Here is a 13862-nt window from a genome sequence, read left to right as displayed (position 1 = left end):
CCGCCCCGGACGCTCCGCCCCAGGCCTGGCGGTGGGAAACGCGCGGACAGGAAGTCGGGCGGGCGCGCCGCGAGCCTAGGCCCTCTTCCAATCAATCCCGTCCGCCGCCCGCTCGCGGCCTCCCATTGGTCCGCTCTTGCCGGGAGGCGGGGAGGAGGGGCAGGGCGTCGCACCGACACCTAGCCAATCGCCGGGCCCACCGCGCGCGCTCTTGGTTGCCCCGGGAAACCTAACAGCCTGCAGCTGGGGTCAGCGGCCCTAGGCGAGCCTGGCGGGGATGGACGGCCAGTCGGAGCACACTGGGGGCAGCGAGGGGGACAGCGGAGATGAGGGCGGCCTGGCCTCGAGGCCGTCCGAGAGCAAGGCCAGCTCTGGCCCCCAGAGCCCGGCCGAACCCGCGGAGCCGGAGCCGGACCGGGAGCCGGAGAGGGAGCCGGAGGCGGAGAAGGTAGAGGCTTCGGAGGGAGGCGCCGCCGCGTACGCGCAGGCCGGAACCCCGGAAGGGCCGGCGGCCACAGAGACTGCGGGCGAGGGGGGCTCCGGAGCGCCGGGGAGGCCGTCCGAGCCCGAGCCCGAGGAGAGGGCCGAGGCCGGGGACGAGGAGCCAGCCAAGCCGGAACCCGAAGCGGGCCCCCAGGAACCGGGGACGGCCGCGGAAGAGGAGCAGGAGGAGGGGGAGACGAGGGAAGCCCCGTCCTGGGCCTCTCTGCCGCTGTCCACGGCCGGCGGGGAAAAGGCTGCGCCAGCCCCGGAGGCCGAGAGAGAGAGCTCGGAGGGGGAGGACGAGGGCGCGGAAGCACACGCGGCGACAAGTGGCGAGAGGCGGCAGTCTCCGGCCGAGGAGGACTTGGAGTGGCCCGAAGAGGTCCGCAGGCTGCAGGAGCAGCAGCTGCGCAGCGAGCTCCTGGAGCAGTACCGCTCGCTGCTGGTGGAGCGGAGCCGCTACCAGCGCTACAACGTGTACCTGCAGCACCAGATCGTGGAGGCGCTGCGCAAGAAGAAGGGCCTGGACGCGGCCGAGGTGCCCGACAAGGGCGTGGAGGCCGAGGCCCCCGAGAAAGAGCAGGCGTACTTGCGCTATCTGGCCGTGCTGGAGGAGCTGAGGAAGCAACAGGCAGACGACCTGGCGTGGTACCACCAGGAACTGGACCAGCTGAAGCAGCAGTGCCAGGAGAAGCTCGCCGGGGTGGAGAAGGAGTGGCGAGGTTTCCAGGCCCTCAAGAAGCAGGTGGTGATGCAGGCCATGGGCAGCTGTCGGATGAGGGGTGGGCGCCAGGCTGCTCTGCGGGAGGTGGAGCAGATCCAGGCGCTGGAGGATAAAAAGGAAAAGGAAATGAGCGCTGTGCGGCTAGAGAACGTGCAGCTGAAGCAGAGCCTGGTGCATTTTGAAACCAGGATGAAGGCGCAGGAGGAGTTGAGCGAGGGTCTGCTCTTCATCGATTTTGAACAGCTTAAGATTGAGAACCAGACCTTCAATGAGAAAGCTGAGGAACGAAATGAGGAACTTTTGAAACTGCGCAACAAGGTGACCAACAATGTGCAAATAGTAACCCATGTGAAGGAAAAGTTGCACTTTATGGATATGGAAAATGCATGCAAAAAGGCACAGCTTTCGGAAATTGAGTCTCAGGTGGCCCTAGGAAGGGATATCTTGACCAAGACTAAGAAAGCCCGAGACAGCCTGCGGATTGACAACATCAGGCTGAATCAGAAGTGTGGGCTCCTGGGCAAGGAATCACTCCTTCGGGACTTGGAAGAAAAGGTGGAAAAGGCTGAGCTGCTCAGTCGGCGGCTGGAATCCCTGAAGCGCCATCACGCTGGGCTGACGTTGTCCTGCAGAGGCGTGAAGCAGAAGATCCGGGAAGCCAAAGCCTTTCTCCCCTCTTGACACAGTTGATAAGAGTCAGCAGAACGTGCTCAGTCTCAGCAAACCTTGTCCTTTATTAACTTTTATTCTACACGTGTTGCCATTTTTTAAAAGGCTTGTGATATTTGGGATGGAACTATATTTTGTATTTATCCCATAATTTTTCGGCTTCCAAATTAGTGCTGAGCACAAAATTGGGTTAGCAGTCAATTTTATATGGGATTAAGCAAAATAGGTCCAGAAAAACAAGAGGGGTGACAATGTAACTGACTTCTCATGAAAAGCTGTCAAAAGTCTTTTTATATTTGAGGAATTTCATAATTTCAATAACAGTACTAAGGAGTGTTGTTCCTCTTCCACATGTAAGTGGGTTTCCAAGTTCAGTGAATGGGCAGAATACAAAAAAAATACCTGTGCATTAAGCTAATTATTAAATTCTCTTTGGATTTATTAAACTATGTAGTCCTGATTCACTGTCTCAATTAGCAGCTCACTAAATTTTCTTAGATTAATCTTAACTTTAAATTGTTTTGTATGTAGTTAGCACAAGCTTCTGGGGTAATAAAAAATATTCCATGAAGCAGGAGAAATGATAAACGGGAAAAGGAGCTGGTGTTCCTTCACCTTTCCTTTTTCAATGAAAGGAAGCTCAGTCTACTAACCATTAATGTTTGTTTCTGCCTAATAAGTCTTCAATTCTAATTAAATGTTTTCTTGGATCTTCTGAAGAAATGCATTAATCTGTACCAAAAAATGAAATTTCATTTTCCAGCAAAAACAAAATAATGATTGTATTGTTTTGCCAGGTGCAAAATACGAGGGTACTTCAGAAAGTCCATTTCCCTAATGCAGTATCAGTGATTAACTTGGAGCTAGGAGCTTGGTTTCATTTCTTTTTAATCTTAGGTTGAATTTTGGGATGTGAAGATTTGGGATTAAAAGTACCCTCCCATTCCTAAGTAAGTGGATCGTAAGAAAGACTATTTTCTGGGGCTAGATACCTTTAAAGAATAGTAGAAACCCCACTCTGGTAGGTTGGTTGTGAGAATGTCACAATAGATTTATCTTTTTGATGGCATGATTTTGTTTTCTAAAGCATGTTCCCTTTGAAGTCGATGAAGATTGATTAAAATTCCTTTTCTAACTTCCATGGCCTGAATACACTATTTTTTATCAAACCACACAAATGTAATAATGAGGGGAGTAAAAAAAGCTTGGAGTTCTGGCTTCCACTCTCCTCCTTACTTTCCACAATTTGGTCTTCCCTCTACCCTGTTCATCAGGACCAATGTAAAGCGGTAAATCACTGGCAAATAGAACTTTGTTTTCTTCGTGCCTCGAACTAAACACAGTACAGCCCCATTGGGTCCCTATAGCTGGGGAGACTTCAAAATGAAACTGGCAGTGATGCTCAGTGTGTTGACCAAGCAAGCAGCTTTCATTATAATGGCGTCCTTTATCTCTTTGGTTCACTATAAGGAGAATAGGTATTTTCAGCTGATTTTGACCCATCGGCAATTACTCAGATCCAACCAAACACTCCCTCACCAGCCTTAAACCCAGGACAAGCAGATCTCTCAGAGCACAAAGATACAAATGAGTTTGATGAGGTTGGCATTGCTTTAAGCTGAGCAAACCAGTCCTAAGTGAATGATGATAAAGTAAATTACCAATATTCTCTCAAATTACAGTACTTCATGCTGGAGATGTTAGAATTAATTAGAAGACAATCTTCTGTTGATTACCTCCTAAAGGTAACACTTATGTCACGAAATAGCAACACATTCACAAATTCTTAGATCATTTCTGAGGAAGAATTCCACAGTCCCTAAAGCATTCTCTATTCCAAAAGTCATTGAAGTCCTCCTATTTGTGCCCCACAGATGCCTGTGCTTAGGCCCATCCCAACCTCTGACCCACTGCTTAGTGACTGAGTTATCTGTACCCAATGACACAAAGTCCCTGGAAAACAAAAATTGTTGGTTGGTACTCAATAAATTTGTTGGATTAATACATTAACATAATGCCAATCTCATTCATTTTCTTAAAATGAGTATTATTTGAATAATTAGTATGTGTTAGGCACTGATAAGTCCTACGTTGGATTTAAAAATACAGGTAAAAAGAGGATCTTTCAACAAGTAAAACCAATGAGGGAAACTGGCCGGGAGGCAGGCTTGACGTCAACGTCGGAAATCACTACAGGTAAAGAGATTCTAGTCAATTCTGGCAGGGAACCTCCAAAATGCTGGCATCTGGACAAAAACCTGTAAAACTAAAATTTTTTCTGAGTACTAAAAACAAAGGCTAAAGACTGTCTTTTCATCTCCTTGTCAAAAAGTACAGGGCCTGAAAACTGTAGCCACTGAATACATTTTGAGTGAGATGTTAAATGTAACTAGATTTTTTTTTTTTTTTTTTGGTAGGAAGGGGAAGGATCCCCTTTAATATTACAGGAGGTTGTTTTTCTAAAGCAGCACTGGTGGGAGTAAATCAGGCACCCACTTAGATAATTCCCAAGGCATCTGAAAAGGAAGCACTTTTCCATTGGTTAATGAAAATTTTTGGTGACTTACCACATTCTGAATTTTTAAATTATATAAATAGAAATATATGCTTTCTTTTTAATATAAGTGCATTTGCAGCCATAATTTAGAGTTTTGCCACTGGTATGAGGTGCCTGTCCATAAAACATCAGAGTTAATGCACCCCAACTTGGTACATTTCGTGTTTTAAACTTTTAGATGGTCTTAATATCAGAGTGATGAATCATAAATGCTATGAATGGAAAGAACTGCAGATCACTTCAGCTGTGCAGAGACCACGTCTCCTGCTTCCCATGTAGTATTCCATCCAAAGGACCTATTAGCTTTTATTTAAATAACCAATGGTTAAATATATGCATATTTTAATGAATAAAATTACACTATCCCCAATTTCCTAATGGTGACATTTGCTAACATTTTACCCAAAGCACACCAAGGAGAATACAAAGATAAATCTAGAAAACATAGCATGGCACTAGACTTTGCAGTCAGGCTGACCTGGACTCAGCTGTCTTCTGACTGGGACCTGGGACAAGACACTTCACCTCTCTAAGCCTTGATGTACTCATTTGTAAAAAGGGGAAACTTTTATTTATAGGACAAAAGATCAGAGTATAAAAACATTCTCTCTTATCTGGACAGTAAAGATAAGAATTTTTATTTTCTTTGTGCTTTTCTGTATTTCCAAATTTTGTACCATAAACGTATTTAATCGGGGGAATTTTTTTTTTTTTTTTTTTTGCCTCTTGCAATAATTTAAGGGTTAGGGCCCAGGAAGGAACAGGGAAGATATCTCCCTACATAAGAAAGAGGGGTTTCTATCAGCAAACCAGAGGATGCCAGAGGTTGGGGACACATTGTTTTCCAACGACAGAGCACATGTCCTCGGTGAGGGGACTGAGTTGGGTTCCTCAGGGTCTGGTGTCTGGGTAAAAAAAGCCATGAAAAGTGGGTCTTCCTGCCTTGTTCACACTGTTTACTTGGCCTGCAATTCACTCTCCTGTTTTCTTGAACACGGTTGGTGTGGTTTTAGCACGCAGTCCTCAGCCTTGCCAGCTGTGCCGGGCGGTCTGTATGCCTTCCCCAGGCAGAAGTGTAGCTCACCCTGCTCTATCTAGCTCTGTTTCCAATTTTTAAAAAAAAAATTAGTAAGTTCAAGAGTGTAAGATAGTAAAAGTTTACATGTCATGTCAAGGGCACAATTAATGACACAATTAGTACAGCATCTTATTTTTGTCTTATCCTCACAAGCCAGTGGATAGGTGCTGGGTGCCCTTATTATCAACCTTTGGTTACAGAAAAGGAAAACAAGGCTTAGAGAATTTAAAAATCCAAGGCCACAGGACTCCTAAACGGCAATGGTTAGCTACAAGATTTAACTCCAGGGCCCTGTTCTTAACTAGCCAAACTGCACCTTAAACTTCAGCAGCAAATTTTTGGTTGGAGCAGTTTCTACCAGGAGCTCCAGAGCAGGAGCAAGAAGCTGAAGGAACAATATTTAAGAAAAACACTGTGGGATTCTGGGGTCCACAGCAAGGCCCCCGCGTCTACAAGTAGCTCGTTTTTTTGTCACATCTGGGGAGAAGACCGCTCTCCTAGCTCCATGCAGAACCTCACATGGCTCAGACATCCTGGGAAGGGGGGCTTTGGCAGTTAATCTTAGGAGAGAGGGCCTCGGCATGATCCTGCCTAGTGGAGCAGCACGGGTCCAGAGCAAGCGGATGGTGCTCACAGAAGGGCCCAGAGACGCATATGAGCTAGACAGCACTCTGGGCTATTGGGAGATATCTGCATGCTCTAAGTCATGGCCAAGTTCCTGGGCCTGAATAACAGCAGCAAACATTTGAGTAGGTATTTGGTACCATGCAAAGCAGATACACCAGTTTCCCCAGGAACCACACAATTTCTCCACACATGGTCCCATCTGAGGACTGGCCTTTAGTTCTAAGACTTCCCTTTGCTGGCCAGGCTCTTCCCTTCATCCACCTGGTAACCAACAGCTCATCTCAAGATCCAACTTGGTGTCATCTGCCTCCCTACACTGCACTGGCATAGCGTTATGTTTTCTCCTTGTACCTCTGTGCAGGCTCCACACTTCGGGTGGTGGTTTTTGAACTGTCAACACCACTTTGACTGGTCTAGAGCGCTTTCCTGTTTTCACATACACAGCATCTGAATAAACATTCCACAACTCTACCCCCACTGCTCATGCCCTTCCCATGGAGCCAGCCACTGGGCTTGGCTGCATCTCCTCCCAGCAGGTGTGGTGCCTGCACACAGGTGCTCAGAAATGTTAGAGAATCCAGGCCTCACCCCAGACCCTGTACTTGGAGTTGAGGTCACAGCTGGAAGAGTAAGGTGCCCACACCATCTTGCTGACCACTGTGGAGAGAGACCTCAGTACTTGGTTTACAGGCTTTTGAGAAGGTTCCGAGGGGGATGTGAAGAACCCTTGACCCATCCCCATTGGCTGGCACAGAGTAAGCGTTTACTGCATGCTAGGATAGATGCGGCAGGCTCGGGAGTGAGTGGTGGGTATGGCCAAGGCATGGTGGGGGCAATGGGGGTCAAAGCCGCAGGTGGAGCCAAGCTTGAGGGGAGGTGAAAGGCAGGGGGTCTCCCTCCAACGGGGAGAGGGGCACCAAACTCCTGAAGCCCCTGACTGCATTACAAAACTGCACTTTGTGGTTAGCAAGCCTACCAAGATTTTAAAATATTCAAACAGCATAATGCTCAAAGTCAAATTTCTGCCATGTTGCCAAATGAGAACTTCAACTTTAAACCAAACTACAGTGAACATAAGTAACAATTTTACATGACTTTTATTTAATAAAACCACATATTTACAATTCAAAAAGTCCTTCTTCGATACACTTTACTAAATAAAATTAAAGGTTAACTGTACAAGCAATTAAAACATGATATGTAGCAAGTGTTATCAGGAGTTTCCTATCAGCAAACTATTTAAAATAGTCAAAAACTGGGCAGTTAAAAAGTACCTTTTGAAGTGAACACAGTTTCTAAATGGGATTTCAATGACTGGGGGAGACACAGCTCCCGACTCTGAAGTGCAGGCCGTACAGCGGCTGCGAGCCTGCCTCTGAGGTTCGGAGCATCAGCGGCACGTGGGGTGGCAAGTGCAGACTTGCACACGTCCGCATCTGCTTCATTTCCCTAAACAATAAACAGATGTGTGACTGTGCGCTCAGCAGCCCTCTGTGGAAAGGGGCTAGGTGGCCCTGGAAGGGGACTCAGAACTTTCCAACCTCTGAAGAGGACGAATCAAACTGGCAAGACCGCATGTGATCCCTGACCAGGTCATGAAAACCCCATCTGAGCTGAAGATTTGGTCAGTGTTCCATATTGGCATGGAATCCTGTTTAAAAGCTTAATGCATACGTGGTGCTATCCAAAGAGATTTATGTTAAACTGTTTGACAAGAAACGTTAAAGAGATGGGTTTGAATACTATGAAGTTCCACAAGCGCACTCTTAACAACAAACCCAAGGCCCCTGCCACATCGCTTTCTGTATGACTTAAGGAAATCTTTATGTACAGTAAAAAAAACATATACATCTTTAAAGAACAGAACACCCACATCGTGGAACAAAAATAAGTACATCTGTGAGGCAGGACAGTGCACCTCCCACAGGCCCTGGCTCTGTCATTCAACACCTTGCCATCAGGGAATGGCGAGGTCTGGAGGCTGCTGAGACCCCCAGCAAAGATGTCGAATGCTGCCTCCAAGAGGTCAGGCAGGTCAGCATCTAAAGGCTGAGGCAGAAAGTGGTATCCATGATGCCCTGCAACCTCCCTGGGGAATTCAGTTAAGAATATAAGGGGACAAAGGAGAACGACACATGGTACAGAGTTGGGATGGAGGGCATGAGGGTGACCGCCAGCTTGGCTACTTGCTATTGCACCTGCAAAGATCATTAGCAGGTATGGCAGATATAGAAAACCTAGAAAAATAATGCCATAGTTAGGCTTTATCCCCCCGACCCCTGGCCAAGTCTCCTAGTTGCATGCTACATGGTCAGAGCCAAGGACTCCCCCACATCAGAAGCTAGATCAACCATGGGGGGTATGCCTGGGGGTGAGGAGTATGGCTGAAAAGGGCTGAAGTGTGCAGACCACTCTGAGGCACTCACGTCCGCCTCACTGTGCCATGAGCCTGGTCCACTGAGCACTTCCACAGTCCAGCACGCCAGTGCACTGCCACGTGGGAACTTGCTTCCACAGATACTGGCCCGTCCTTTGGACTATTCCATGCAAAAACTGTTCATGTCTGTGAATTCAGATAACCCAAGTTCTTATACAAAGTTCTCAAAATTAGTCAAGGAAAAGCTAGAACAAAAACTGTGCCAGTGAACTTGGGAAAATCAGCTAAAACGGGGATAGGCTAATGGTGCAGCTACTGAGAATTCTGACAAGACCATCTGGGCTGCCAGGTATGTGCCGCTCAATCTCAGTCCTTACAAGGGTTTGTGAAGCACATATTTCAAAATCAATTGTGTGAGCAGGGAATCACCGGCACTTAGGACTGATCTGATGGTTCAGGCAACAAAGGCAAAGAGCAAGGGAGCAACCTCCCCCACTGTGCTGTTTCCACGGACCGCACCTGCCACACCCTGGCCTCCATGGAAACAGCAAGGTGAAGAGTGGCAAGTCTTAACATCCCCTTTTCCTACCTTTTCCTTAAAGGGGAGCTGTCTGCACTGCTGTTTCCACCAGCTCTTAAGCCTATCTCTATTGCCTCAGGCCTTCTTTGCAATTAGCACCTCCTGCTATTTTTCACCATTGCTCAAGAGAAGCAGGAGACAATCTCTGGAACAGGCTCCCACTGGAATCTAACTGTGCATTTCCACCCTTCCTGCTATAATTTTGTCAAGGCAACATGGTAAAATGTCAACCCGAGGTCAGGTCGGTTCCCAGGGAGCCCATGAGCACTCACCAGCGACTGTCCTACAAGAGCCCATTCTCCTTCAATGCTATCTTTGGTAAGTGGGTTTTGAAAACATGACCTCCAGCTCTGGAAAGATTATCTCAGTAACTAAATTAGCAATCCCTTTCTTACCTAAAATATGTAATTATGAGCCAATAACATCTCTGAGGTCTCCCAAATAACATCTCATGCATCCTGGCTAAGAAAGATTGTAATGTACTTTCCAGTAGTTGACATAAAAGCATTACAATTTAATTAACTTTTGCTGAAATAAAGGAGAGGGTGGCAGTCAGCCACTGCCCTATCTTAATCCCATGCAGAAAATGCAGTGGTTGGCAAAGGTCAACACTAGGTCATCATACCACTGAGCTTCTTAAGGCTAAGCCTTGGTTTAATTCTTTATAAGTTTTTTTTGTTTTGCTTTGTTTTGTTTAAGGCCAGCTCTAGTGTTAGGAAAAGAGCCCCGGTTCTCCCTGGCTGCCAGGGTGTCGATCTGAGACAACACAGGTGCTGCGTGGAGATCTGCTGTAGTGCCGAGCACGTGCTGCTTCTGCAGCGTCAGTGTCTGAGGGATGGGCTTCCTTTCTCCGTTTCCCGGCTGTCTTTCTGCAATGTAGTCAGTACCTAGGAATCACAGGGAAGATGTCTGTGGTTAATCTGCAATACACACTGAGCACAGAGACACTGACAGGAACAGCCCAGAGAAACAGCAGCCACCTCCCAACTGGTCTCTCCATTCCCCACTTCCATCGCTTTTGTGCCCTCTAGGCCAGCTTCCACCCCTGCATCCAAAGTGATGTTTCTAACATGGAAACCCGACCATGAGGTCTCCGGGCTACACTCACCCCACGAGCCAAGGAACCAACATGGAAGCAGGGCTGTGGGTCTCATCTCTTTCCAGAGTCTGGCTGCAGCCCCTGCACTCCTCATCATCAGAGCCCCAGCTTCCACTCCAGGATGTAACAGCCCCTCCTACCTGCCTCATGCCTTTACACACTACTGCTCCTGTTGTCCTGTCCCTTCCTCATCAAGAAACTGTACAGCCTTTCAAGCCCTAACAGATGTCAGTTCTTCTCAGAGGCCTGCCTGAGCTTCCCAAACTGCCTCTTCTCCCTCCTCTGTGTTCTCACAGCTGTTGGATAACACCTTTATTTTAAATAATATTCCATTCCATTATGACTGCTTAACAGCAGTAGTGACAATAACAGGCTCCACATCTTGAACACCCACTTCATGCACCTATCTGCTTAATCTACACAACAATCTCAGGAAGATTAATGCCCTTTTATAAGGGACCTGAACAATGGACATTTGCAGAAGTGACTTTCAAGGTCAGACAGCTCACAGGGATCCAAACTCAGATTTGTTTGATTTCAAAACCAATGGAATCTTGTTAGCATCATACTCATCGGCCTGGGGCCAGGTACTATTGCCACTTTCGGTCACAGATTACAAGGAATAAAGCAGAAACATTTCATGTAGGTTTCAAATAAGTTGTACAAAACAAATAAGGGTAGATAAAAGTCCTCCTCCACCTCTAAGTAAATGGGATTGCTAACTAAACAAACACTTGTTTTGAAAAAGCTCACTAGTGTCTTAAACTTCAGCACAGCATTTAATTCTTTAAAAGGGTATCTTAGGCCCACAATTCCCATGAGACCTGAAACTGTTTATAGGTCGCTGATGCCCATGTCCCCCCTCACCCCAATCTTATCACTATCCCATTAATTAGAAAATGTCCTACTATTCAAACCACCCCTGACATAGTTTTAACCAATAGTTTTTACTAGTCCCTAAAATATGAGAAGCAAAACGGCAGATCTGGGTTTACTCCACCCCTGTGTGTGCATGTGCAATATGTGTGTGCAATGTGTGCACATGCAATGCATACATGTGCATGTGCGATGTGTGCAGTGAGTGTGCATGTGATGTGTGAGTATGCAATGTGTGCATGGCATGGGAGGGGAATGAGCCTTCATCTCACAAGCCAGCAGGCCATGACTTGCCAGTTGGAAAGTCAAGATAGGAACAGTCCTACACGTTGAATAAAGGCCATTAGGCAAGACCCTGGCTTTCTGTAGCTACTTCAGAAAACCACTATGAGCAACTGAGTCACGGGAGATTCCAAAGCAAACCCACTCACAGGGCCAGCTTTAGGAGCGCATGCGCAGTGCAGTCACATGGCCCTCAGAGGGCCCTGGCTGGCTTGAAACTCTTCTGCTGCAATCTTGAAATTCTTAACTTTCATACAAAGGGCCCTGCACTTATTTCCATTTGCACTGTCTGTGTATTTAGTAACCAGAGAAAGGCTCTTCCCTCTCACTGGATCCCTGATGACTTTGGAGCTAGTCCTGCTCCCACGTGAGCTGAGTATACTTTAACAGCTTTGTCGAGATGTAACTTATGTGCCATATAACTCACCCATTTAAAGTGTACACTTCAATGGTTTTTAATATCTTCACAGATATGTTCAACCAGTCAAATTTAGAAATAAAGAAATCTCTATACCTTTAGGATGGCTCCCCTATCCTCCCATCTTCCTCCCCCAACCCCCAGCCCTAGGCAACCACTAATCTACTTTCTGCCTCTACAGATTTCCTAGTTATGGACCTGCATATGAATGGAGTCATACAATATATGGTCTTTTGTGTCTAGCTTTTTTCACTTAGCATGTTTTCAAGGTTCACACATGTTGTAGCATGAACCAGTACTTCATTCCTTTTTATAAATTGCACGTATTTAATAATTCAGAAATATAACTCGCATTACCTTAGGCACAAAATAGCACCTCCCCCCCAGCTAGTAAAACTGGGGGAGCATTTCATGGCATTACTCAAGGTCACGTTACAGTGGCCATGCTGCTTCCCAAGAGACAAAGTCCACAGCCAGACAGAGCATCACAAAACAGGCAAGCTTGGGAGGCCCAACAGAAGGCCCAGGTGAGAGGGACAAACTTCTCTCTGGTAAATAAATAAATAGGCACTGAACTGTACACTTTAAAAGCGTGAATTTTATGGTATGCATACATACCATGGAAATCTCAATAAAGTTGTTATAAAAATAAATAGGATGCTAACTAAGATCAAAGAGAGACAGCCTGATGACCTAGGAAGTAATCTTGCCAAAAAAAACCCCACAAACTTGAAATCTGACAAAATCGTTAGATCTACCAATTTACAATAAATACAGAGGAACGTGTAAAACACACCACAAATTATACAACCAGAAAAATCCAGATTGTGGAAAACGTTATATAAAAAATGAACTGTTTTCTTCAAGAAATAAAGCAGAAGGAGAGAGGGATAAAAGGGAAGAAGGTGGAGTGGCATACATATTAAAAAAAAGATTTGAAAGGTCATCTAATAATGCAGGGACTTTATCTGGATCACATTTCAAACTATAAAGCCAATTACAAAATTTGAAACCATTAGAAATTTGAAAACTGTATATTTGATGATAGGAAGGGATTAGTAACTTTTTGAGTGATTACAGTATTGTAGTTATGTTAAAAGAGCCCTTATGGCTTAGAGAGAGATCCATAACATTTACAGATGACATGCTGCCTAAGACTCATTTCAAAATACTTCTGGAGAGGAGACGCAGCTGGGAGTACAGCTGAAGCTAGACAGGCCACGCATCAACAGTTACTGAAACCGGATGACAGGTGCACGGGGATTTGCTAGGCTAATTCATTGTATTTTTGTATATATTTTAAATCTTCCATTAATAAAAAAGTGAAATCAGTGCTCACTCGGTTAGAGCGTGGTGCTGATAAGAACACCATCAAGGGTTCAGATCCCCATACTGGCCAACTGCCAAAAAAACAAACAAAAACAAAGATTGAAAAAATAAAAATAAAATTAAGTTCCATGAAGAACAGGCACTATGTGGCATATATGGAAGAGTATGAGCCTCCACAGATATCAACCAACTAGGACCTAAAATGGAGGCAAACTGAGCATGTGCAGGAATCACAGCCAAGGCTGGTATGTTTTCCTTTTTAGTGTGATAAAGCCTGGAGTCAGGGGCCAGCCCATGGCTCACTTGGGAGAGTGTGGTGCTGATAACACCAAGGCCAAGGGTTCAGATCCCTATACAGGGATGGCTAGTTAGATCACTTGGGAGAGCGGGGTGCTGACAACACCAAGTCAAGGGTGGCTCACTTGGGAGAGTGTGGTGCTGATAACACCAAGGCCAAGGGTTCAGATCCCTATACAGGGATGGCTAGTTAGATCACTTGGGAGAGCGGGGTGCTGACAACACCAAGTCAAGGGTTAAGATCCCCTTACCGGTCATCTTTTTTTTTTAAAAAAAAAAAAAAGACCTGGAGCCAGACAACACCGGGCAATCTTACAGGGGACGAGACCTAAGAGGGGTGTCCAGCGGAGATCCCAGGAATCCAGAAGCAGGCCCAAGCTGGAGGTAGCTGCCGGGGGCCACAGCAGCACATCAGAAAGGAGGAGCTGCAGGGCCCTGCACCCTCATCAGGCGACAGCTACCTCTC

General features: G+C 46.3%; 2 protein-coding genes across 3 annotated transcripts in view; one reads left to right on the top strand and one right to left on the bottom strand.

The window, feature by feature from the left end:
* Positions 1–277: 277 nt before the first annotated feature.
* Positions 278–3015, top strand: CCDC96 (coiled-coil domain containing 96). Its single transcript, XM_008573121.1, has one exon. The coding sequence runs from the start codon at positions 278–280 to the stop codon at positions 1886–1888; it is 1611 nt and encodes a 536-aa protein (XP_008571343.1). The 3' UTR covers positions 1889–3015.
* Positions 3016–7216: 4201 nt separating this feature from the next.
* Positions 7217–13862, bottom strand: part of TBC1D14 (TBC1 domain family, member 14) — a 104219-nt gene continuing 97573 nt past the window's right edge. For both annotated transcript variants that reach the window (XM_008573115.1, XM_008573116.1), the window contains one exon: positions 7217–9982. In XM_008573115.1, the coding sequence (XP_008571337.1) occupies positions 9917–9982 (66 nt within the window). In that variant the 3' untranslated portion in view covers positions 7217–9916. The remainder of the gene's footprint in view (positions 9983–13862) is intronic.

The sequence above is a fragment of the Galeopterus variegatus genome, unplaced genomic scaffold, assembly GCF_000696425.1.
Source record: "Galeopterus variegatus unplaced genomic scaffold, G_variegatus-3.0.2 Scaffold878, whole genome shotgun sequence".
NCBI lineage: Eukaryota > Metazoa > Chordata > Mammalia > Dermoptera > Cynocephalidae > Galeopterus > Galeopterus variegatus.
Note: the sequence above shows the minus strand (reverse complement) of the source record. Positions and strands in the feature narration are given on the sequence as shown.